Source organism: Oryza glaberrima, chromosome 3, assembly GCF_000147395.1.
Source record: "Oryza glaberrima chromosome 3, OglaRS2, whole genome shotgun sequence".
Lineage (NCBI taxonomy): Eukaryota > Viridiplantae > Streptophyta > Magnoliopsida > Poales > Poaceae > Oryza > Oryza glaberrima.
Genome location: NC_068328.1, coordinates 6121409 through 6146317, shown reverse-complemented (window position 1 = coordinate 6146317; position 24909 = coordinate 6121409). Strand labels below are relative to the sequence as shown.

At 47.4% G+C, this 24909-nt stretch overlaps 3 protein-coding genes across 3 annotated transcripts; 2 read left to right on the top strand and 1 right to left on the bottom strand.

Moving 5' to 3' along the window:
- The first annotated feature begins 1301 nt into the window (after positions 1–1301).
- LOC127766135 (glutamine synthetase cytosolic isozyme 1-2) lies at positions 1302–5544 on the top strand. The gene is made up of 11 exons (XM_052291199.1): positions 1302–1456; positions 1743–1782; positions 1890–1993; positions 2105–2153; positions 3081–3187; positions 3574–3661; positions 4124–4252; positions 4389–4463; positions 4658–4749; positions 4839–4998; positions 5090–5544. The coding sequence occupies exons 1-11, from the start codon at positions 1383–1385 to the stop codon at positions 5243–5245; spliced, it is 1074 nt and encodes a 357-aa protein (XP_052147159.1). The 5' UTR covers positions 1302–1382; the 3' UTR covers positions 5246–5544.
- A 1922-nt stretch (positions 5545–7466) lies between these two features.
- Positions 7467–10430, bottom strand: LOC127766134 (probable cinnamyl alcohol dehydrogenase 9). The gene is made up of 5 exons (XM_052291198.1): positions 10280–10430; positions 9185–9298; positions 8559–9090; positions 8333–8486; positions 7467–8196 (listed from the first exon to the last, which is right to left on the bottom strand). Exons 1-5 carry the CDS (start codon positions 10360–10362, stop codon positions 7991–7993), a joined length of 1089 nt encoding a protein of 362 aa, XP_052147158.1. The 5' UTR covers positions 10363–10430; the 3' UTR covers positions 7467–7990.
- Positions 10431–17843: 7413 nt separating this feature from the next.
- LOC127765662 (cytochrome P450 CYP94D108-like) lies at positions 17844–19859 on the top strand. Its single transcript, XM_052290603.1, has one exon. It carries the CDS (start codon positions 18003–18005, stop codon positions 19623–19625), a length of 1623 nt encoding a protein of 540 aa, XP_052146563.1. The 5' UTR covers positions 17844–18002; the 3' UTR covers positions 19626–19859.
- The last annotated feature ends 5050 nt before the right edge of the window (positions 19860–24909 follow it).

Sequence of the window (24909 nt, the reverse complement as noted above, 5' to 3'; positions counted from 1 at the left end):
TGACGAACCAATCAATGATCATTGTCACGTTGAGGTCAACAGTTAAAAAAAAAAGATTCCGTGGATCAATTGGTGATCCTTTTTATAAATTTGTTGGCTGATGTCTACTATTGGAGGCCTGATAGATACATCAAACCTCTACCTTCTGTATTTCTCAGAACAGATAAGAAAAACAAAGAGAAAAGGGGTCGCTCCTTTTTGGCTTGGAATGATGACGTCCAATTCTTTGTTTTTTTGTCATGGAGATGTAGTTAACCAGAAGCATGGTTTTTGATTACTTGTGATAGCCGAAACTTATTAATGGAAAGCAGTTACAATTTGTACTGCTCTATAAGAGCTATTCTACTCTAAAATCTTAAGGACACAAAATTAAGCAACAGTCATTAGCAATTTAGGTTCTGGATAAGTGACCATCCAACAGAACAAGGGGAGCATCACGGCCAAATTCTTTGCTATACTATACATCATCATCAAACGTTATTTCGAATAAAAATATGTCTAAGTATCAAGGCAGCATTTTTTGTCTTTCTTTCCCTTTTTTCATTTAAAAATAGAGCTCGCATATTCTTAGGTCAACACCGAAAACTAATCACCATGTTGACTTTGAATTATTTAAATCAATGTAACTCAAAAGTTAATAAACGTGAATGTGCAAGCATACAAAACAAACTATTTTGTATTTTAGTTGCACGATCATGTTCACTTACAAACTCTTTTCCTCATTATTTGGAAAACTGACCCACTATATTTTGCTCCTCCTTTTAGTTGTAAACATCCTTCTGGAAATACATATGTGCACAAGCACAGTGCTCACATAATTCATGAGTTGGACACCAGATGGAAAAAAACCCCAAGAAAATAATAAGTGGAGTAAACTTCCATCCAACTTAAGTTACCACGGTCCACGGTTAATTCCTATTGACTACGAACAAATTGTTTTACTATGTTAACCATGTTTTTTTAGACAATAGTGTCAAATTATCATATTACGTATGAATTTATGATTACACCTCTTCTTTCTCCCTGAAAATACTGCATCATCCTCTCGATTTGAGATGATTACTTCAGTTTCTTGCCACACCAGAGGTAATCCATTCCCTTGATTTTTGTTAAAAGATAAAGATAATATAGACGCTATCTTTTTAAACGGCCAATATCATTATTAATCAAATAACTGAAAAAAAATGTCTCTGAATGATACTTGCCCCTACTTCGCTATCCACAGTTGCGATTTGCGACTTGCAAGCACACCGTAGCTAACTTCTCTCCTTCTGGGTATAAATATCCCTCTCCTCTCCCTGTTTCTCCTCATCCCTCCTTCCTCTTCTACACCTCATTTTCCGCTTGCATCTTGCTCATTCAGATCTCTTCTGCTTTGAGCAATGGCCAACCTCACCGACCTCGTTAACCTCAACCTCAGCGACTGCAGCGACAAGATCATCGCCGAGTACATCTGGTTGGCAAACCTCCTCTGCTTTTGATCTGTTCTTGATTTCTTATATTCGTCTGCACTAGCAAGTCTCCTGCTGCACTGGTGCGTTCTTCAAGGATGCAAGATCGCGTTTTTTTGTGCGAAATTGATCTCCATTTCCCTACCTATGATCGTCGTGGATCGTGAAAATTGATGATTGTTCGCTTCCTGAATTCTACCACTGATCAAACTTTTCTACCAAGTTTCTTTGATACAATAACCTGAATGATCTTCCTCGTCTCAAAACGTCATCTTTTTTATTTCTGTTCAGGGTTGGAGGATCGGGCATAGACCTCAGGAGCAAAGCGAGGGTGAGTGTGTTTATCTCAACATACAATCCTGGACTCATTATGATCACTAACACTATCACAATTCTGAATTTTCTCACCATTTTTGTTCTTCCGTTTTCATCGAGAAGACTGTGAAAGGCCCCATCACCGATGTGAGCCAGCTGCCGAAGTGGAACTACGACGGCTCCAGCACCGGGCAGGCTCCCGGCGAGGACAGCGAAGTGATCCTCTAGTATGTATATGGCCTTGTTCTCATCGTCTCTTGTGATGGTTTTACTTTGTAGATTACCAAAGGTTCTTTGTTTCTTATGCCTTTTAACATTTTTCTTTTCTTGCTTTGAAGCCCTCAAGCCATTTTCAAGGACCCGTTCAGGAGGGGCGACAACATCCTTGTAAGTTCCTCTCACTTCTCTTGTACTTTTTTTTTGCTTTGTAGCTCATGACATATTGACACTTTATGATGGCCAAAAGGAAGGGAACGAAAGGTCCTTTGCAAACAAAATTTGAATGTGTGAGATGGTAGATTTGTTGTAGAAACATATTATTTCAGGCACTGTTAAGTGTTAACCTTGTTGAATTGTAGCTTGGTCTGAAAAATAAAATTATGAATATGTTAACTAGTAGTTAGGTTATTTTTTCTGGCTGTTGGATGTGCTCGAAACCTTTAGTTGTTTATCTTGCTCTTAGCCAGCAAACTGCCTACACCCTGATGTAGACATGCCAAAATTCTTACATCATTGATTGGCCTGCTCGTACTTTATGGAATTCAACTCTTGTGTATAGATATAAATTAGCCTGTTAGAAACATTGGCCACGAATAGCTTCCGTACTCCTTCCGTATCAAAATAAAACAATTTCTGGAATTTGAAATTTATTCCAAAATAAACACCTTCTATCTTCTTAACTATCATCAATCTGCAAAGCAAGAAGTTTTATTACCTCAATACCCCCGACCTACCAGTAAATCAATACAACTTTCACATTAATTGAGGGCACTGTGGTTTCTGTTTCTCTCTTTAAAATTTTCTTCAGATGTTAGGGTTTAAGTTAGGGAGAAAGGGGGTAGATGTACTTCATTCAGCTTAAAGCAGTAACTGCATAGCCCTTAATTTTCAACTATGCCTAAGTTTAGTTCCAAACTTTTTTTTTAAACTTTCAACTTTTCCATCAAATCAAAACTTTCCTATACACACAAACTTCCAACTTTTCCGTCACATCGTTCCAATTTCAATCAAACTTTCAATTTTGGCGTGAACTAAACACACCCTATATCGGGAAGTCGCTGGTTTGCTTACTTTTTTAATTTAATGTTACTATAGGTGATGTGCGACTGCTACACGCCACAAGGTGAGCCAATCCCCACTAACAAGAGGCACAGTGCCGCCAAGATCTTCAGCCACCCTGATGTTGTTGCTGAGGTGCCATGGTAAGAACCGTTCTCTCCAGATTATTAAAGTATTTTTGCATACGACTTAATTAAAATTTTAACTCCGTTGTTAAAAAAAATCCTTGTTTCCAATAAATATAAGCACGTCAGAACTTTCAAGTTCTGAAACGATTGTTATATTCACCAAGTGATTTAAATTACTACTTGGTGAGTAGTAATCTAGATCATTTTTGTTGACACAAATATAATAGTTTAGTTTAGTTTATCAAATAGCTAAATATGAAAACTAAAAGTTTTCAAGGCCGTTCAAAATAAAAAAAAAGTTTTTAAGGACCACCAAATGTGGAGACCCCCAAATCTATATCTACTTTACTATCTTATCTGCTATACCATTCTCATAAGGTTTTATCTCTGAATCCAAACAGGTACGGTATTGAGCAGGAGTACACCCTCCTTCAAAAGGATGTGAACTGGCCCCTTGGCTGGCCAGTTGGTGGCTTCCCTGGCCCACAGGCAAGAAATCACTGCTCAAAATATTCATAGTTACTCCATAGAATTTAGGGCATTAGGATCTTCATTAAAATAGACTTTGTTTGGTAGTATTGTTGTGAATTTTTCAACAAAAATGTTCTTGCTTTACCCAATAGAAACAATGTTTGAAAGAGTTTGAAAGAGTAGGAGTAACATCCTACTATTGCAAATTATATAAAACCAAGCTATGTGATGTACGTGAATGTGATGTCAGAATTTGAAAAATCAAAGCCACACTTGCAGTTTTTATTAATCTATGGTAGTTGACTTGCTGAAAATTTACAAATCCTTAAATTGCCACTTGAGCCTTATAGGGACTTAACTGAAAAAAGACCAGCTCTAGTGTCATGAATAGCAATTAGATATGCTTGTATCGGTAATATTTTCCCATAAAATCCTCTGTAATTTTCTGAACTTTGTTCTGAATTTTTTTTTCTCTCTCAGGGACCATACTACTGCGCTGCCGGTGCCGAAAAGGCGTTCGGCCGTGACATCGTGGACGCCCACTACAAGGCCTGCATCTACGCCGGGATCAACATCAGTGGCATCAACGGGGAAGTCATGCCCGGCCAGGTACTTCCAACGAAATCTCCATATTGTTCTCTTCATCTTATCACCACCGGGCTCCATGTACCATAGTATGGCACATGAACACGACGGCTGATACGTGTGCTAATTCTGATTCTGAATCGGATTCTGTGGGTGACAGTGGGAGTTCCAAGTCGGCCCGTCAGTTGGCATCGCCGCTGCTGACCAAGTGTGGGTTGCCCGCTACATCCTCGAGGTACGTACAAATCATATCCTGATATGATATATTATATTATTCTCGGGTAGCTTGGATTAATCGGAATAAGCATCGCGACAAGTACACCGCTCAACTGCGAGCAGTATATGTTCCAGTTCTGCAATGTTACTACATCTTAATTAATTAGTACGTTGAGGTTTAGCTGAACTTTTGTCGTGGTTGATTGGTTCCAGAGGGTCACAGAGGTGGCCGGAGTCGTGCTCTCCCTTGACCCGAAGCCGATCCCGGGTGACTGGAATGGCGCTGGTGCCCACACCAACTTCAGGTAGCAGCAGTAACAATTTTCTAGCTCTCTGATGCTGTGAGTGAGCTGCAACACAGGTGGTTTATGTGTGCATTTTGTGCATTTTGCAGCACCAAGTCGATGAGGGAGCCGGGAGGCTACGAGGTGATCAAGAAGGCGATCGACAAGCTCGCGCTGAGGCACAAGGAGCACATCGCCGCCTACGGCGAGGGCAACGAGCGCCGCCTCACCGGCCGCCACGAGACCGCCGACATCAACACCTTCAAATGGGTACGTGTATACACGCATACGCCCGCCGTTCGTCGATCGATCGGCTAGCCTACCATGAGATCATAATCTTTTTTTGCGTGCGTGCGTGCAGGGCGTGGCGAACCGCGGCGCGTCCATCCGCGTGGGGCGCGACACGGAGAAGGAGGGCAAGGGGTACTTCGAGGACAGGAGGCCGGCGTCCAACATGGACCCATACGTCGTCACCGGCATGATCGCCGAGACCACGCTGCTGTGGAAGCAGAACTAAGCCGTCCGGCGGGCCTCTCCCGTGCATTTCTGCGCCCAAAAAAAACAAAAAAAAGAAACGTACGCGTGCGTGCATCAGCCGTGATGTGTCAACGTTGGATTTCGGTCTCGGTCTATCCTTGGCGTCGACAAGGCCCTTTGAATTTTATTACTAGTCTGTCCTGTTCACCGAGTGTCATTTTGTGTACTCTGAATAATAATGCTTTGTAAAACGGATTTGCTTTTTCCGTAGGGACGGATGTTCTTGATTTTCCTATATCGTGATTTATATATATGGAAAACCGCTGTCTTTTTTTGTTCGATCAGCTTGTCTGTTTGTTCGATCGGGTTACATCTTCTCCACTCTTTACATGTCACTCTGACTGATGCGAATAACTTCGATGGATGGATGTAAACGTCTGTGCCAAATGTGCAAAGTGTTGCACTTTGAGCTAGCGTGTTGCAGGCTAAAAGCAAAAGAGAAACTGCCTCGTATATTTTTTGAAACCTACGGCGCCGACGTTTTATATTAAGAAGAAGATATTCCATTTTGAGAAGAAAACGGGCGCCGACGTTTTATATTAAGAAGAAGATATTCCATTTTGAGAAGAAAACGGGATCAAACTTTACAGTGCTAAGTTAATTAGAGAAAACTGAGCGAAAACCATAACTACAACACTACACCAACAGCTAACCTATCTAAGCTACCACGACAGAGCCCGACACAAGGCATCGGCCAAGCTTGCCATTTGAGACAACATGGCAGCCTACACATGTTATCGTTGCTAAGCTTGCCACTCAAGTGACACAGCAACTTCGACTTCAATGCGATGCTATCCCAACGCCAAAATGAACAAACAAGAACGACACCCACGAAGGACATCAGCCCAAGCTACCAAGGAACCACTCCTACACACAGCTAGCATCAACAATCCTATAAAGAGATTGCAGTGTGTCATCATTGCCAAGCTTCGTCGCCCCCAGCAAAGCAGTTCCGACTCTACCCCACAGTAACCAGATAAGAGTGATGAACATCCGCTGTAGCAAGGAACGAAGCCAAGGAAGTGAGGCCTCGTCAAACACTCTAGACCTGAAGAGCTTTGGGGACATTGCAGGAGTCCACCAAGGCTACCATTGCGCGCAGAGGGTTCTTGGTGTTATGAGGGGTCAACGCCAGGACGACGCCTCCAAGGAGGGGAATGGCGCCAAATGGCGTCGCCGTCGTCATGCCAGCCCATGGCCTGACAAGGCTTTCGCCAGCGGTTTCCCATCAAAACCCCACACAACCATCTTGCACAACGACCATCGCCGGACCACCATGCCATCCCTTCAACACCCAAGCTCAGTCTACCACCCCGCAGGTCAAGCTGGCAATACAGAGGATGAACTCTTCACTGCCAAACCGCTTCCTGCGTGTTGCCGAAAGCCAATGAGGTCACCAATGGCAGCCAGCCACCTGATGACCCGGTCACCACCGTCGGCTTGCTCCTCGCGCAGCACCTCCACAGCCTCACGCCGCCGGACATCGAGCCAAGGCCGCGTGTCCGGCCAGCACCACCTCGCACACCACCGGCCGCCGCCTCGCCCTGGCCGCCGGCCTCGCCTTCCTCCTACGCGCCATCCGACAACGACGCCGGGCGGGGCCACGAGGCAGAGCAGGAGTAGGCGCCGTCACTGCAGCAACCCCAACCCGCGCCGCCGCCGCGCCGGCTGGGGCCCGCGTCGCGCCGCCCGCTGCCCACACCGCGTTCGTCGCGCCGCCCGTCTTGCCGCCTGCTGCGCCGGCAGGGCACTCCCGCGCCGCTCGCTGCCCGCTCCGCCTCCGTCGCACCTCTCACCGTGCCGACTAGATCCGTGGGTGGGGAGGCCAGATCCGGCCACAGGGGCGCCGGATCCGCCGCCCCAAGCCGAACCGCCGTCTCCACCTCCGGCCGCGCCATCGTCGGCGTTCTCCGTCCTCCTTGCGCAGGGGCCAGTTCCGCCGAGCCGTTTGGGCCTCGCCGCCGCCTTCCCGGCACGCCGCCGGCGAGCTCCGGCGGCGCGAGGTGGAGGAGGGGGATGAGGGTGTGGCGGCGCGGGCGGCTAGGGTTTCGCCCCCGAGCCGCCCACGCGAGAGCGACGCGGGGGGTCCCGATAATTCTAAGTTTGTGATATACACAGCACAGATAAAAGTATAAAAAGATAGAATAACTGCCTCGTATATATGCAGCAGTAGCACGTAGTACAGCCTTAAAAGTGTAACCCTATCACATCTTATCCGTATGCAACTACCCGAGGAATAATATCATGTATTCACGTTTCTCTTTAATCTTCAGCCCTTCTTTTTTCCCCCTTCAATGGATGTACGCTTATTCTCAGCAGTAGTAAGCACTGTTCTCAGATGGAAAAGGGGATTTTTCCTTTTATTGACATGCCAACCGTTCAATCAGCGATTTTTATGGCTATGATTCAGCTTCTTTCCAAAGTTAGCTCACCATTACTAATCTATAGAACTTTCATTCCCTTGCGCATTTTCGAATACACTATGAAATTCTATCACTGATAAACAGGATTTCCACGGCGATGCATGGGCATAGCCGCATACTCCACTCCTCGCTTACACGAAACACAAGCAATGGCAAGTAAAAGGAGGAGCAAAGTGAATCTTATCATGTTCTTCAGTTTTGACTGAATCTAATCACGTTCTTCAGTCCTGACTTCGAAAAATCATAGTTCAATGCATCTCTTGCTTCTTCTGTCCCTGAGAAACCACCACCACAAACAAACTCTAACGAGCACGGGCCATTGTGTTGGCTACGTCGATCACAAACCTGTACCTCACGTCTCCCTTCTGCAGCCTCTCCATCGCGCCGTTGACGTCCTCCATGCCGATGACCTCCACCTCGGCGGCGACGCCGTGCTCGACGGCGAAGTCGACCATCTCCTGCGTGTCCCTCATCCCGCCGATCATGCTCCCGGCCACGCTCTTCCCATCTGCCACATCGCACACCATGAGCACGGCCCATCTAGCTCTGATTGGGCCTCCAGCCCAATCTATTCGCGGGCCAACTGGTGATGGGCCTGGTTTGGTGTGAGGCTGTAAGGCCCAGTAATGATGAACCACACGCACCTGATTGCAGAGGGTACAGGGCTAGTTGCACCGGCTTTCCCGGCGATCCGACCGGGACGAGCTGGCCGTGAGTCCGCAGCAGCGTGATGAGTGGCGTCAGGTCGTGCACCGCCGAGACCGTGTCGATGATGCCATCCATGGTGCCCGCAGCTGCCTGCACATATGGTGGTTCTTAGCTTCAGAATTCGGATGCAAAATGGCGCACAGATCGGTGTTTTTTGGTCACCTTCATCTGTTCGGCGTTGGTGCTGAGCAAGAACGCGTCGGCGCCAAGCCTCTCCACGGCCTCCGCTTCCTTCCACGGGCTGGTGCTGATCACGGTCACCTTCACGCCGAACGCCTTGCCGAACTTGACAGCGAGATGGCCGAGGCCGCCGAGCCCGGCCACGCCGAGGTGCACCCCTGGCCTGTCCAGCCCGAGCCGCCTCATGGGGCAGTACACCGTGACGCCGGCGCACAGCAGCGGCGCCAAGCGGTCGAGCGGCGCCGGCGACGCGCCGCCGCCGCCGCCGGGGATCCGGACGACGTACCGCTGGTTGACGACGGCCAGCTCCGAGAAGCCGCCGTGCACCGTGGCGCCGTCGGGGAGCGCGGCGTTGAAGGACGGCACGAGGCCCGCGCAGTAGTTCTCGAAGCCGTCGCGGCAGTTGGCGCAGGCGCGGCATGTGCTGGCGATGTACCCGACGCCGACAGTGTCGCCGGCGGCGAACCTCGCCACGCTGCTCCCGACCTCGGCGACGACCCCAACGATTTCATGACTGGATTAAGCACGCAAAACGATCGATCAATAATATATCTCTGGATAATTCTGTTGCGCATTAGCCGATTTGCATTGCATGTGTACGTACTGACCCTGGTACTACGGGATACTTGGCGTTGCCCCACTCGTTCTTGATAGTAGAAAGATCAGAGTGGCAAATGCCACAGAACAGTATCTTGACAACGACGTCTTCGTCTCCCTTAGCTCTGAAATATGAAATGCACGGTGGAAATGACGATTAATTAACCCTTTTCTGTACTCACGAAAAAGAAAACAATTGGGGAGAATGCATATAGTTTGACAATGCATAAACATAAATCAGCAGGTGAATAATGGAAGAAATGCTGTTGCAACGACTCGAACTCGCCCAATGGCGTGCAAACAAGCCATCGGTGCCAAAATGGTTTGATTCCTTTCAGCCGTGGAAGTTGGGTATGAGTGCGTCGCCACTACTACCTACTGAATGGCTATCATTCATTCTTTCTAAAAGATGGCAATCGAGGCTTCATGATGAATGTATAGTGCATAATTGGTCATCACCCGTGTAGCCTTTACTTTCCTGCAGTAAATGATATATCTTTGCAATCCAAGCATAAGTTTCTTTTTAATCAAAAAATGTAATTCAGAACGCATTGAGTAGCTGCAAATTTCTTGAAAAATGCTCAAAACTCAACAGACAACACTGCCTCTTTAGTTCTCAGTGTTCTAATTTCTATATAGCAGTACACCAGTGATGTTTTCGTTAGAGTGGCAACCCAACGATTGGTTACTACTGACTGACTGAAGCAATTTAGTTATTTTTCAATAATTAACAGAGTTACAGAACCAATGAGCCATGCAGTACTTCTCATCGGTCATTACACAAAGAAAATATCACCGGAGACCGGTAGAAAACGTAGACGGCAGCGTTTATGTGCTTGGTGCGTCAATTGTCAAAGGCAATTCCATATTCCTCATAAATCTCGATCGATACAGTTTGATGGTACCCGTTCAAAACTAGAATTCCTGACTACAATTAATTAACGAAGTGATGGAGATGACTATTGACTATTTATCAGTAACTTTGCTTTCATAAAGGGACAACGGTATAACTCAAGAATTTTGTGTGAACTTCTCTTTGAATATTTCAAGACCCAGGAACATCTGAACACACAGGAAAAAGATAGAGCAAGAGAGCTAGAGATCACCTGAGGGGGTAAGAGAAAGGAGAGAGCAGCCCGTTGGCGTCTCTTGCCGCCCATCCGGTCACCATCTTAGGTTGCTGCTCCATCCCTGTCTTCTTGATTATGTTGGCTGAAGAGGGATGAGGTTCTTTTCCCCAATATATAGTCTAGTGGTGCATTGGCCGGTGCAATCCATATATAGCTCGAGGCAGGTGAATGAGTTATCATATTAATGTGATTGGTGAAAATTAAATGCATTTTTATTCTCTTCTATAGATATCATAGGAGAAGAACGTATTCATACTGTGAAGGAACCACATAATGGCATACTATTTTGGACGTTCTGCTATATAGACTATATCTTAAAAAATGGTTCTACCTAATACAAACATTCCTATAGAGCGTCGTACCATTCAGGGATGGTATAGAAATCACAATCCCGCGATTCTTCTATGTGCAGTTTCCACGTGTGCAGTGTGCACCCACGCTTGCAAGCAAGTCCTCCTTACAATTCCCTCAAGCACATCCTTCCAAGCCTCTACACACCGGGCAAGCACCTCCTCTGTGGATTGGATAATACATGAGCATACACCACTATTGGGTCATATGCATGGTAGGATAAGGCTTGTTAGAAGTGAACTTAATTATGTTATATCAGATCGACCCTTACACTTTGTGCCTCATGTATCTCCATAATATCATAGAGGTAATTACGATTTCTATCATATCTCACATGTATCTCCATGTTTTATTTATGTAGATGGTACCACATGATTTCCATCATATCTGAAAATGTCATCATGGTTATATTTACAAAGATTTCACGAAATATTTGGAGATATCATGAAAATATTGTAAATGTTGTTGGTTGTATCGTAGAGGTTTACTGTGATAACATAAAAAAAGTCTTAATACCTTCATGATACCAACGAGGTATCACAGTAAATTGATGTATCACCGATACTTCATGGTTTTATTGTAGAAGATACCATAAAAGTATCATTATACCTTCATGGAATCAATTAAGTATTATGATACCTCTATGGTGCCGAGGAGGTATCAACATAAAACGATAAATTTACCATGATAATTTCATGGCATCAAGTAAGTATCATGATACTCCATTAGGGGTGGGCAATCAGTCAGATCAATCAGTTTGGGCTCAGGGCTCGAGGACTTTAGAGAAACTTCGGTCGTCTAAAATTCAAGACCAAATTGCATTGCCTAAAGGGTGAAGATAGATCATGGTCGAGAAATAAAGTTGTGGCAGTAGCAGGAAAGAAGAAAGTGCTGCTGCTCGGCATGTTCCGATAGGCCAACCGCCTTGACGTGCTGCTAATGGGGGTCAACACTTAATCAACATTCATCATAGTTGGCGTGTTGGGCAACATTGTTTGTGTGGAGGAGCTAAGGAGGCAGGATGCGCGTCGGTGCGGAGTAGGGCGCAGCGGTTGGGTGCGTGCATGAGGAGGAATGAGTGAATGACTGGGGATGGGGGTGTTAAGAGATGACGTGGCTAGAGTTTTCCAGTGATTCTGGGCTTAATGGGCCTAATGGGCTACTTTTGGTTTATTCGGTTAACGGTGTCACGCCCCGAACTAGCCCCGAGCGGAACTAGCCCGTGACGCTCCAAATTAACCTGTTAATCGATACTAGTCCCAGGAAACAGTGCTGGTATCACAGGAAGACAGAATATCACAGCAGCAGAGATCTCTTTATTACAGAGTAGGAGTACAGTCATGTTGGGCTACGGACAGATCCCGAGCTTACAACTGCATTACAAAAGGGAAAGCGGAAGCCAAGACTTGGACCATTCATCACAGGCACGACTTGGGAACTAGGCCGAAACCCTAAAACTCATCGTAGCCGACTTGCTCCTGGAAGAACTCCTCATCAGCAGGATCCACATCATCTTCTTCAGCAACTGGGGGGGGATTATTTATATAGAGCAAGGGTGAGTACAGGAGTACTCAGCAAGCCATGGGAATTAAGTGTTTAATGCAGGCTTCAAAGGAAGGGCTGTTGTTTTTGCAATTGTTTTTATTTAAACTCCTTTTTGAAACAACTAAGTGAGTGCTTCTCAAACGACACGGATGAGACAGTGTGTCTCGTTCTGTCGGAGTTTGTGCAATGTATCAGTCTTTGAATTGATTCAAGGTTGGCACTCGGCCAACAGCTTTTAAACGGCCACCCGGGCCTGGCTGATCCCATCAGCCGCAGATTTTTCAAACATCGAACCCATTCCACAACAGTAATTTCACAAGCAGTAGTCAAACAAAACTACGCTAGGAATCACCTCACATCCTCCCATGACCGTGGGCACGGCTGTTCGAACAATTTGTTAACCTCTGCAGAGGGGGTACACTTTACCCACACGACATTACTAACCCGGATCACCCAGCCCATGCAGAACAGCCACGTCTGGAGACCTTGAGGCTTTCGTGACAAGGCATTTCGAGAGCCGCCACAGGTTCACCATATGCCAACGAGAGGGGTCCCAGACCAACACTAGGTTAGGTCCCAGACCATACTGTGCCAGGAAACCCGGGGGTTCTCCCCGGCACCACCCCGTTGAATCCACATGTTTCTTGGCATCATGGTTCCCCCGATTAGCTAGTTACTCAGCCAGGGGGTGTCTCATTCCACCCATGTAGTCGCACTTGCCTTATGTTCGGATGAAATTCCAAGGAAAATGGTCCTTAAGTGCAAGAGCGGGAAACCGCACTCCCGGTACGTTCCCCGATCCGCGATTTTGGAAATTCGTTTAGTTCGCAAGCACGGACCCAGGTGTCGGGTTTTTCCAAGTCTTTTGTAAAACCCCAAGTTTTACCCATCGTTGGATATTTTAAATTTGAGGGGAGGTGTCCCGATGCGCGTGCCCGAAGGCCCGTGCATCGAAGCACAACAGTCGACAAAGGAGGTTTAAGTGTTCAATAATTCAAGGAGGGTAATTGCAGCAATTACGATTGGGGGCCGGCAGGCTATCTCGCAAGCCGCGGCCGAATTACTCGTGATAATCCTATTTATGCAATATTTGCGAAAAAGAAATACTTAGATTTAAATTATAGGTGCAAGATGATCAAAGGTGACTTGCCTTGCTCGAGATCTTGAGCTTGATCCTCGAAATCCTCGCACTGCGGGTCTTCGGGCTCCGAAACTACACGCGAAACGGGACAACTCAACAAATGGTGAAAATAAAGCCCTATTATTGACCTCTAAACGTGCCATTAAACAGATCTCGAGATTTGAGGAATTTTGGAAGTTGAACGGAGTCAAACAAACATACGGTTGAGAAGATATTGAATTTCTAAGATTATTGGATTTTTGGTCTAAAGGAAAAATGATTTAATTAAACCCTTTTGAAAAAGAGAAAAGAGGGAGGGGAAACAGACTTCCCTCGGGCAGCTAGGGTGCGGCCCGAGAGAAAGGGGCGGCTCGGTCGACCTTAATGGGCCAGCCGGCCCGAGAAGGCGGCCCAAGGCACGCGCGGGAGGGGAGGAGAGAGGGAGCCGGTGGACCGGGCTCACCTCGCGTGGTCCCGAGTGGGACCCGCTTGTCAGTGACACGGTTCACCGTGCGGAGGGAGCACGCGGCGTGCGCTAGGGTTTGGGGAAGGGACACGGTGCACGCGTGCGGCTCGCAGTGGGTGCGGTTGCGGCGAGCCCACGCGCAGCCTCATGGCTCGCGGTGGACCACGCGCGCGAGTGGGGCAGAGGGGAGCGGCGGACCGGGGTCGGCTTGACCCGGTCTTGGCTGAGGTGGCGCCGACGTGGCGCCTACGTGGCTGCCACGCGGGTCGGCTGGAGGAAGACGACGACGTCGGCCGGAACGGACGACGGACAGCGGCGGTGAGCGGCGGGGCGATCTACAGCGATGCAGGCAAGGGCGAGCGCACCGGGAGGTTGCACGGGACGAGGGGAGACGAGCCAACGGCTCGAATTCGCCGGAGGGGGCTCGACGGCGGCGGATTGCGGCGGTGGCAACCGGCGGTGAGGGAAGTGGGAAACGGCGACGGCGCGACGGGAGATCGATTCGGGCGAGCTAGAGCATCTACGCGACTCCGGGAATCTGTTTCTAGCATCAGATTGGACGGAGACACTACGAGAGAGACCGGCGACGTGCGGGCGCTACGGAGCACGGGCGGCGATGGCGGCAGCACACAGCGAGCGGCGGCAGCGGTCGAGGCGGCGCCAGCTAGCTACGGAGAGGCTATACGAGCTTCTACCGAAAGCAAAGGGGAAGAGGAGGAACGAGGAGGGAGAACGGGGAGGAGGCACTACCGTGCGGGATGAAGGGGCGCAGTGACGATGGCCGACGGCGCGGGGCGTGATCGCTCCGGCCTCGGGCCGAGGAAGAGGAAGGAGAGGGTGCGCCCGGTGTCCACGTCATGCGTCCTCGCTCGTGCCGGCTCCTCCGACATGCGCGACGATGAACGGCGACGGCGAACAGGGCAGGGCGCAGCAATGGCGAGGGCGAAAACGGGAAGATTGGTTTGGGGAGAGGCTCGGGTTTATAGAGCGGCAATGTCGGTTTGGGAGGGAGGAACCGACATTGGGCGGTCAAGCCAGCGAGCTGGTTCTCCGGCTAGGGGCCAAAACGGCGACAGGGAGGATGACGCCGGCGGGAGGGGGGAAGAAGAAAAGAAAGAGGGAAAGGAGACTTGCCTCTTGCCACTTTGGGAAAAGAAGGAAGGAGGGAGAGGGCGACGAGGCAGTGGGAGGAGGAGCTTTGCCTCCAACCCTTGGAAGTATGCGCTGTGGTGGCGGGGCCGGGTCGTGACGACGGCGATGACGGCGGGGGCGGTTTGGAAGGGCGCGGCTACAGGGGCGGCAGGTGCGGGCTCAGGCGCGGCAGGGCACACATGCTGGCTCGCAGGGCAGGGCGCGGCGTAGGCGGCGCAGCGCGGCAGGGCGCGGGGCCGGACGGCGCAGGCACGGGCAGCAGGCGGCTGACGATGGCGGCGACCGCGCGGGCGCACGCGCGCAAGGTAACGGCGCACGGGGAGTTTGCCGGGGATGGAGCGAGGAGGGAGAGCGGGAGAACGAGAGAGAGAGGGAGAGCTCAGCTCGGCATCGGCTCACGCGCACGCGGCGCACGGGCAGAGCAAGGGGAGAGCTGAGGGAGAGAGAGAGAGAGAGAGAGAGAGATGGACCGAGAGGAAATCGGCCCACCGAACCTGAGGGAGGAAAAATAGACTTTTGCGGAGGAATTTGATTTGGGAAGGATTTGGATTCGGGATTTGAATTTGACGATAGATCGGGGATTCGAGATTAGGGATTGGCACGGAGACTGACAACAAGCAAAGAAACAGATTTCGCAATTAGGGTTTTTAGAATTTAAATTTTCCCGCTAGACGCCACGACGGAACGAGCGCTACAAATGGTCAATCGAGTATACTAACAGAATTGACCAAACAAAATTTGATCAGTTAGATGCTAAGACTGAATTGATGATCAAATTTATTCGTCTTGATCCTAGTTTTCCAGATTCAAGTAATTTTGCCCAGCCCTGTACTTCGTGGTATCAAGGAGGTATCGGTATCACAAATTTTTCTTGGTTGTATTGCAGAGATTTCATAGTGATACTTTAAGAGAACATGATACCTCCATGATACCAAGGAGGTGTCATAAAGATATCATTGCTATATATAGTACTAGTAATATTATGAAGATATTTTTGAAATTTCATATTGGTATCATACAAGTACCATTGATATTTTATTTTTTACGAACGCACAAAAGTATTGCACGTCAATATATTAGAAGAAAAAGAGTTTTAGTTACACAACGCAATCAGCCAGATCGGCTTATACCAGGGGAAGGGAGAAAAAGCAAATGAAAAAAAAAAACTGAAGCTTAGAGAAACTATGACGGCTAAAAATAGACTCCAAGCAACAGGAAGGGACCAAGCCACGCTACACTCCCAACAAATCACCAAAAGCAGCGACACCAGCTAAAGACCATAGATGGCCCTCCAAATGGATGGACTCCAAAATCACTGAGACTGAAGAGAGAGCAGAGTCGAAAACCCTAGAGTTCAGCTCCTTACACAGTTGCCAAGAGATCAGGAGCACCAGGGAGTCGAAGCTCTCGCGGAGATGCTCAGGTAAGCAGGCCCTAGAGGACGGCCACCAGTCCTGGAACCAGCTGCCACAGGGGGGAGAGAAGGCAGCCCAGCCAAGAGGCAACAACACCCGGAGCCAGATCTGCCGAGCGAACACGCAGTCGAGGAGGATGTGGTTCGCCGTCTCAAGATCCTTAGCGCAAAAGAGGCAGGTCGAGTGACTATCGATGCCACGCTTCTGAAGGAGATCAGCCGTCCAGCAGCGCTACTGAAATGCGAACCAAAGGAAGAACCTGCATTTGGCAGGACACTTTGCGTGCTAGAGAAGATCAGCACAGGCAAAGAAATGCTGGCCATAGAAGAATTCCTGGTGCACCGAACGCGCTGAGTAGTGCTGGTCAGCCGTCCAATGCCAAACGAGACGATCCTCGACACCCGGTGAGAGCTGAACGTGAAGCACCGCATCCCAAATAAGGAGAAACTGAGAAATGACCGGGACAGTGAGGGCACCGCGGATATCAGAGACCCAGGAGTTGTTCGCCAGTCCAGAAGCAACTTTTTTTTCACCATTGATATTTTATGATTGATGCCACAAAAATATTCTGAAGGTATATATGATATTTCATAGTTATATTATAGAGATTCTTTGTGATGGCACAAAGATATTATGTGCATGCTATCTCTATGGTATATGGTGGTATCATTACATGATAAGGGGGAAATTATTTTAAACTCTCGAGGGGACATTCCCTTGTTATTTCCTTGTCATCTAAATTGTTATGAAAAAAAATTCAGAAGATAGATTGATATGTGATAAATCACTCCACAAACATGCAAAGTTAAATTTAACTTCTACAAGTTGCAAAAAAAATAAATTTGACTGTGAATATACGTTAACTAGCCATAGTTTAATTTGTTTTTTTTTACAACTTGTAGAAGTTGAATTTTAACGACCAAAAGAATGGAAGCATCTGCATGTGATGGATGAATATCTTGCAAACAGATCCTTCAGTTCAATTTTGCTAGTGATTGGCTCTTGAAAAAGCTCAAGGTTCCCAAGTACATCATCATAGGCTCCATTCGAGCTCTAAAAGACCGAGATAAAGTGCAAGTTTACACGAAAGCTAGTGAACTCGAGCCTAGATAGGAGAACTCACTTGAGGTTTGTTCGCTGAAAACCCCATTAATTTGGACCAGAACCATTAATAACTCATAGTGGTCAGAAAATTTTTCAGATAAGTCCCCAATTCGGACTGAATTTTTAAAGATTAATCTCTAGGGGTTAGTCTAGTGTTGACTCGAGAACATGGCAAGAGCAGAAATCTTTGGATGGACGCGGAATGCCACCGTAGAACGACGTGACACTGAGGACTAGAGTACGCAGTTAGTAGTCGTAATGTCATCGTCATCGACATCGATGTGTTGCTACATGGCATTTTCGTTCAGAGAAATTGTGAACCCAACCAACAACAAATCAACACTGTTCGTCTGTCCCTACGTACCGGACAAACCTGACGTTGGCACTACAGCAGCCCGTGCACAAGAACACAACAAGATCACGAGTTTCACGAGTGGCCATGGCGACACCACCGCAACAGTTTCACTAATCACCAGTCATTACACTCTGCCATTTCCTTATCCAGTTATCTGGTACTCCTACCTGCTTAATTCGCTCGAAGTACAGATGAAACAGATTATTAATCTCAAATTCGTCGTCCTCGCAAATCGGATCAGCATGGCTGCCATCCTGCTGCTGCTGCTCGTGTTCTTGGTGAGTGTGGCCTTGGTTGTTCGAACATGGAGTGCTAGTAGGAGATCTCATGAGAAGGCGCGGTATGCGACGGCCGAGCTGCGGCCGTATCCGCTGGTCGGCCACCTGCCGCAGTTCCTCGCCAACCGGCACCGCATCCTGGACTGGATGACGGAGGTGCTGTCGCGGCAGCCGACGCGCACGTTCGTGCTCCGCCGCCCCGGCGGCGTGCGGGGCGTGATCACCGCGAACCCGGCGAACGTGGAGCGCTTCCTCCGATCCGGGTTCGACAACTACCCCAAGGGCGAGCGCTTCGCGTCGCTGCTGCACGACTTCCTCGGGCGCGGCATCTTCAACGCCGACGGCGAGGCGTGGCGGTCGCAGCGCAAGGCGGCGAGCTACGAGTTCAATACGCGGTCGCTCCGCGCCTTCGTGGCGCGGTGCGTGCACGGGGAGCTGCACGGGCGCCTCCTCCCGCTGCTGCGGCGCGCCGCGGCGGAGGGCCGCGCCATCGACCTCCAGGACGCGCTCGAGCGCTTCGCGTTCGACAACATCTGCCGTGTCGCCTTCGACCACGACCCCGGCCAGCTCCCTGACGCCAGCGGCGGCGGCGCTCTCGCGGAGGCCGACGATGGCTCCACTGCCAGCGGCAGGTTCGCCGACGCGTTCCGCGACGCCGCTAATCTCAGCGCGGGGCGGTTCCGGTACGCTGTCCCGTGGTTCTGGAGGGTGAAGAAGGCGCTCCACATTGGGTCCGAGCGGCGGCTGCGCGAGTCCATCGCCATCGTCCACGACTTCGCCGACCGCATCATCCGGTCGCGGCGGGAGGAGATACGCGCCGGCCTCGAGAAGCACGACCTCCTGTCCCGGTTCATGGCGAGCCACGACGAGTCGTACACCGAGGTGGCCCTCCGCGACGTCGTCATCAGCTTCCTCCTCGCGGGGCGGGAGACCACGTCGTCGGCGCTCACCTGGTTCTTCTGGCTTCTCTCCTCTCGCCCGGACGTGGAGCGGCGCATCCGCGAAGAAGTCGCCACGGTGCGCGCACGCCGTGGCGACGGCGACGTCGACAGGGTCGGCTTCGACCTGGACGAGCTGAGAGAGATGCAGTACGTGCACGCCGCAATCACGGAGTCGATGCGCCTCTACCCGCCGGTGCCGGTGGACTCGCTGCATGCGCAGGAGGACGACGTCCTGCCGGACGGCACGGCGGTGGAGGCCGGGTGGTTCGTGGCGTACAACTCGTACGCCATGGGGCGCATGGAGTCCGTGTGGGGCAAGGACGCGGCGGAGTTCCGGGCGGAGCGGTGGCTGGAGGACGCTGCGGCGGCGACGTTCCGGCCGGAGAGCCCGTTCCGGTACGTGTCGTTCCACGGCGGGCCGAGGGTGTGCCTCGGGAAGGAGATGGCGTACATACAGATGAAGTCCATCATCGCCTGCGTGCTCCAGGAGCTCGAGCTCGCCGTCGACGGCGCGTACCGGCCGCGGCAGGTGACGTCACTGACGCTGCGAATGGCGGATGGGCTCCCCACTAGGGTGAAAGTTAGAGTCAATTGAATGTGACATTTGGGCTTGTGGACCATGGCCCGTAGCAGAAAGAAACAGTTTCCCATGCAGATGATGGTGCCGATCTCTAAACTTCTTACCAGGCCGAATATAGAACCGTCCGAATAATTGGGCCGGGCCTAAAGCTACGTTGGTGGCACGTCCTGGGCCTATTCATACAGCTGCTGTATGTAAATGTTTTTCATTTTCTCTTTGGGAAGATCATGACATGTATGTCATTAGTCATTACTAGTACTCATTAGATAGTCACGGATTCAATGAAATCTAGGGCGCTTGATGGGAGATGCAATTGCGGCAGACCGCTGAACAACCTTGAACCGGTCATTATCATTTGAAAGGAGTACTGGAAAATGATCGTTTGCTTTGCTTACTTAGGTCTTCTTTGGAACTAGACATCAGGTGAAACCTAAACCTGTATCTTCAAGGCAAGGGAGCGAGTTCTTTACTTCTTTTGAGTGAGTATGTTGGCCTCCGAAAACTCGTTTTCAAGCTACGGCCTTGAAAAAATTGGCATGCGTAGACTTGACTTGAAAAATATTATCATAGTAATACAGACTTGTTAGATTTTATAAATTTTTTTATAAAACCGGCACTTAAAGTTTTAAAAGTTCGACTAAATTTGTCTAAGCATACAAATACTGTAGATTGCATCGATTTAGTTCAACTTAAACCCACTGATCGATTGCAAATAACTTTAGATATCAGTCGACACGAACTCGCTGATTGCAAATCACTGGAGATACCAGAGGACTGGTACTGCTATTAATCAGTAGCAGACATGGCAGTTTCACTTTCTACCCGCCCCACATTGTTTATCTGTGGTGTGCGATTGAATTAAAGCCCTTATTACCGTATGATTAGTAAGTCTGAGCTAACTTGTCACTTTCCACTGCTCATGCTTTGCTTCTAACTTTCTCTTCTTTCGATAAAGAAAACACGATGCTCGCCTTTGGACCTGTTTAGGCCCTGTTTAGATCCTTCAAAATGGTAAAAGTTTTGCTATTTTGAAGTATTTTTTTGCTATTTTGAATCTAAACACTAGTAGCAAAAGTTAGCAATTTGACATTTGGCATTTGCTAGTCTATAGTAGCAAGTAAATTGTGCCAAAAAGTGCTTTGGGACCACCCCTCTCTCTTTCTCTCTCTCACTTTAGTGCTAGAATGCAAAATTTTAGGATGCATCTAAACACCAACTAGTACTTTTTGGCACAATTTACTACTATGGCAAAAGTTTTGGTATTGCAAAAGTACTAGTTGGTGTTTAGATGCATCCTAAACTTTTGCCATTCTAGCACTAAAGTGAGAGAGAGAAAGAGAGAGGGAGTGGTCCCAAAGCACTTTTTGGCACAATTTACTACTATGGACTAGCAAATGCCAAATGCCAAATTGCCAACTTTTGCTACTAGTGTTTAGATCTAAAATGGCAAAAAGTGCTTCAAAATGGCAAAACTTTTGCCATTTTGAAGGATCTAAACAGGGCCTTAGATCCATTTGGAATGGCAAATGGCAAAAGTTTTAGCATTGCAAAAGTACTAGTTGGTGTTTAGATACATGTTAATTTTTTTCTATTCTAGCACTAAAGTGAGAGAGAGTAAGAGAGAGGGAGTGGTCTCAAAGCACTTTTTGGCACAATTTGCTACTATGGACTAGCAAATACCAAATGCCAAATTACCAACTTTTGCTACTAGTGTTTTAGATCCAAAATGATAAAAAATGCTACAAAATGACAAAACTTTTGCTATTTTGGAGGATCTAAACAGGGCCTTTGTTCTTCTTCTACCCGTGCCCATCGACGCAGACAGACCGCAGGCGAGAGAGGAGGAGAAGAAACCGTGCGGCTTTGCGTTGTCATCAAGCCTTCGACCTGGTCTCGATCGATTCCATGGCGACAACGAGACAAAAGTTTAAAGTTACAACCCTCTCCGTGTTCACTGAAAAGTTCTACTTTTTTTTATATATATAATGGAAATCAGTGAAAAGAACGAACACATATGTAACCCAGAGCTCTATGTCAATTGCAACAAGAACGCCGCCCTCTTCAGACACGGATGACACTATACATGGTAGGTATTAGGAAGCAATCAGAATCAAATGGTTTCGATGCAGATGGATTTTGTCTGACAATTAAAAATTTTCTTGCAAGGTACAGCTAGGCGCACATTCACTGTGACTAATGAAACAATGATTCCTCTGTCTGCAGAGATTGTTTTGTAGGAGCATTTCCAAGTTCGGTTTTTGCTTAAACTAACTCGATTGTCGATTCTGCTAGTGACGACTATTTATATGATTGTCTTTCAGGAGGAGCAAACGTGGCTGGTGTCAGGGCTGAGTCATCCTATAATGTGAGCTAAGCTAAGAATAGATGGTGATTTACAGTACCAATTAGCAAGCTAGATGGTTAGTCCAAACTACTAATGCATGACCACTCTTATGGGTTTGGACGTGCTTCGTTTTCGTCATTAGGCAGTAGGCAATAATGCATTTCACTTTGCTTTACTGTTTTATCAAGTGAAGCAACGGGATGGAGCTTGTATTTAATGCTTGTTTGAAAGGCATGCTTCAGTGAACATTGCAAGATCCAGTGTTGAGCTAACAGCCACTGATCAGCATAGTCAACTCTCTGATATGTAGCATGATCCTGGACCACACTTGTTGGGTGTAACCATAGGTTTTGTTTATCAGGATTGAGAAAATCAGCGATTGGGGTAGAAGTAATTTGACTACATGGGATTTGTTAATTGTTACCCATGTGCAGATGTTGTCACAAAACGGTATAAATCGGCAGCATTAGCATTGCTAATATATCTCTACTATATTTTGCCTTCTTGGTGAAGAAATGAAGGATAAACTATTCAGGTTTTCAACACTATGATTCAGTACATGGCAAGTCACTGAAACTGGTTGGAGGAAATGAAATCCAGAAAGCCGTTTTTAACTCAACATGAGGCTCTGTCAATCAGAGGATCGTTACAGCAAGGTCATGCAGTTATATAAATAATCTTCCAATGACTAGGCTTAACAATGTTTAATAAACAACCTTGTGTCATATATCCATTTTTCTGGTGCAGCTTATTCCATAGTTAATTGCACGCAGGTACTATTGAACGGTCTGATTTCTATCGTCAACTCTTCTCATGTGTTTTTTATTTATATGTTTATGCATTCTTTTATTCCCTATCACAACGTATTACACGTCCGAAATCACGCTCCTTCGTTTCTAAACATCCATTCCTTTAAAAAAAAAACTCAACTAACGACTAGCTATCTGCAATTTGCAAGCAGTTTTTTAAACAAGGCAATATGCAAGCATTATCAAGTGGTAGTAACAATAAAATATCATAATCCAGATCACTTCTTCCCTACTCCTTGACCTGTAGCAATATATCAAATCGGAATCCAAGCTAGGCATCTCATACTTTACCACCTCATCATTACAACCAAACAAGCTACTCCTATATTAGAGGTTTCACAGCTCACTCTTAACCAAATGCAAAACTGCACAAAGATCATGTCCAGGTCACTTCACCTGTGCACACACTAGCTAGTGATGTGTAGCAGCAAGAACAGACCCAACTGCCATGGAATTGGGGCATCAGAGAAGAATTCGGTGCATAGGTACATAGGAAAACGAAAGTAAATGGGGCCTTTTTCCTCTCACCCAACGCCATTATAAAGAGGGTAAGGTCTACATTAGGTGCTGGCTGATCAGCAAAACAAGTCAAAAGTCTTGCTTGAGCTACATTTGTTTCTCCCATTAGATTGGCAGTGCAACCAACTCTGATGGATGTTGTCCTAACAAAAATGATCAGCAGCATATGCTGAGGCCTAAGGCCAACTTTAGTAATTCAATAGAATGTCGTAGAAATTTCACATAATTAGTTCAACTCCCACATTATTATGGAAAAAGTTCCTCCTCTAAATCAGATCGTAATGAAACACACATAAACACTCAAAGACTCGTTTGGAATGCATGTATGTTACAGGATTTTCATATGAATTACTTCAATTCCCATAAAAGTCCTCCATCCAAAAGAGTCCTTATCTTTTTTTTTATTTCCTCTTTCCAAAAGAACCTTGTTATCATTGACAGACAAAGCTAAACTTAAACACAAATAGAACATCGACGAGGACAACCAACCGGGATTAGGAATAAATTAATAGTATCAGTCCGGCTGTAGCAGCAGGAGAATCTGATGATTCCGACGAGGCATGACCCAGCAAAGCTGGTGTCCAGACTCCAGAGCCAAAAGGCAGAGCTGGTCGCTTTCAGGCTGTAAGCCAGGCCGCATGCTGCAATGGCCGCCGGCCGACAGTTCATGGAACAGTGTAGTATAGCATACACTGTACAGCCAATATGTTCTTCACTTCTTGCTGGCTGATGCTGCTCAGGTTGGCTTGGCTAGTTACTACTTTTACAGGTTACAGGTGCAGTACAAAACTACCAAAATTACCAATGCTGATCTGAGATGAGGAGTGAAACATTTACAAACGGTTCGGTTCGTACTTGTACTGGGCCACTGGGGACTATTGGTTAATGGTGTACTACATGCGTCTTTAATTCCTCATTAGATGTTATTAATTGGCAGCTACAATGAACGAATTGAAGCCAGCAACTAGTGTGCCAGCTGGTTTGACATTAGACAGCCCGCTAGCCCAGTTTCATCAGCTGGCCAATCCGTGTACGGAGTAATATACTGCTTCACGGGTACAGGAAATCGAAGACAGGCAATCTGAGCCGTCCATTATCAGTTTCTTTTTCTGAAGGTGCTCATTATCAATTTGACAATTTGTCAGCGTTGAAACTCGGAATGTAACAGGCTAACGACGCATGCGTTAGGTCTATATATTATCATGGGGGCATTAACAATAATAATTTAATTTCCCTGTCAACAAATTGTAGCAGCAACAGCATCCTATGGTAAGATGGACCAACGAATAAAATTCACATTTATCAGATGATTTAGACTGAGAGTTTGTGCTATTTAATGATATAAGAATTTTTTTTCCCGTATTACTATAAACTTACTCTATTCGCTGATGCTAACTTTCTTTCTCCAATATGATCAGATTCAGCCTATCCATGTAATCTCATAGCTCCTTTGAAACGCAGAATTTTTACAGAAATTAGTTTAATTTTCACAAAAAGTCCTCCGAAAAATACAATTCATTTCAGACGAGGGCTTATGTATAAGTGTATCGTCGGTGCCATTTTTAACGGGTATGATGAGGTACCGTGTGGTATAACTCTTCTAGGGTCCATTATTCATAGTACCAAC

Excerpts from the sequence above, each read along its gene's own strand:
- LOC127766135 (XM_052291199.1), top strand. The coding sequence starts at position 1,383 with ATGGCCAACCTCACCGACCTCGTTAACCTCAACCTCAGCGACTGCAGC. Across the intron at positions 1,457-1,742 it reads ATCATCGCCGAGTACATCTG|GGTTGGAGGATCGGGCATAG; the intron begins GTTGGCAAACCT and ends ATTTCTGTTCAG. Across the intron at positions 4,750-4,838 it reads GGTGCCCACACCAACTTCAG|CACCAAGTCGATGAGGGAGC; the intron begins GTAGCAGCAGTA and ends TGCATTTTGCAG.
- LOC127766134 (XM_052291198.1), bottom strand. The coding sequence starts at position 10,362 with ATGGAGCAGCAACCTAAGATGGTGACCGGATGGGCGGCAAGAGACGCC. Across the intron at positions 9,091-9,184 it reads AAGTATCCCGTAGTACCAGG|TCATGAAATCGTTGGGGTCG; the intron begins GTCAGTACGTAC and ends TGCTTAATCCAG. Across the intron at positions 8,487-8,558 it reads CCAACGCCGAACAGATGAAG|GCAGCTGCGGGCACCATGGA; the intron begins GTGACCAAAAAA and ends CCATATGTGCAG.
- LOC127765662 (XM_052290603.1), top strand. The coding sequence starts at position 18,003 with ATGAAACAGATTATTAATCTCAAATTCGTCGTCCTCGCAAATCGGATC.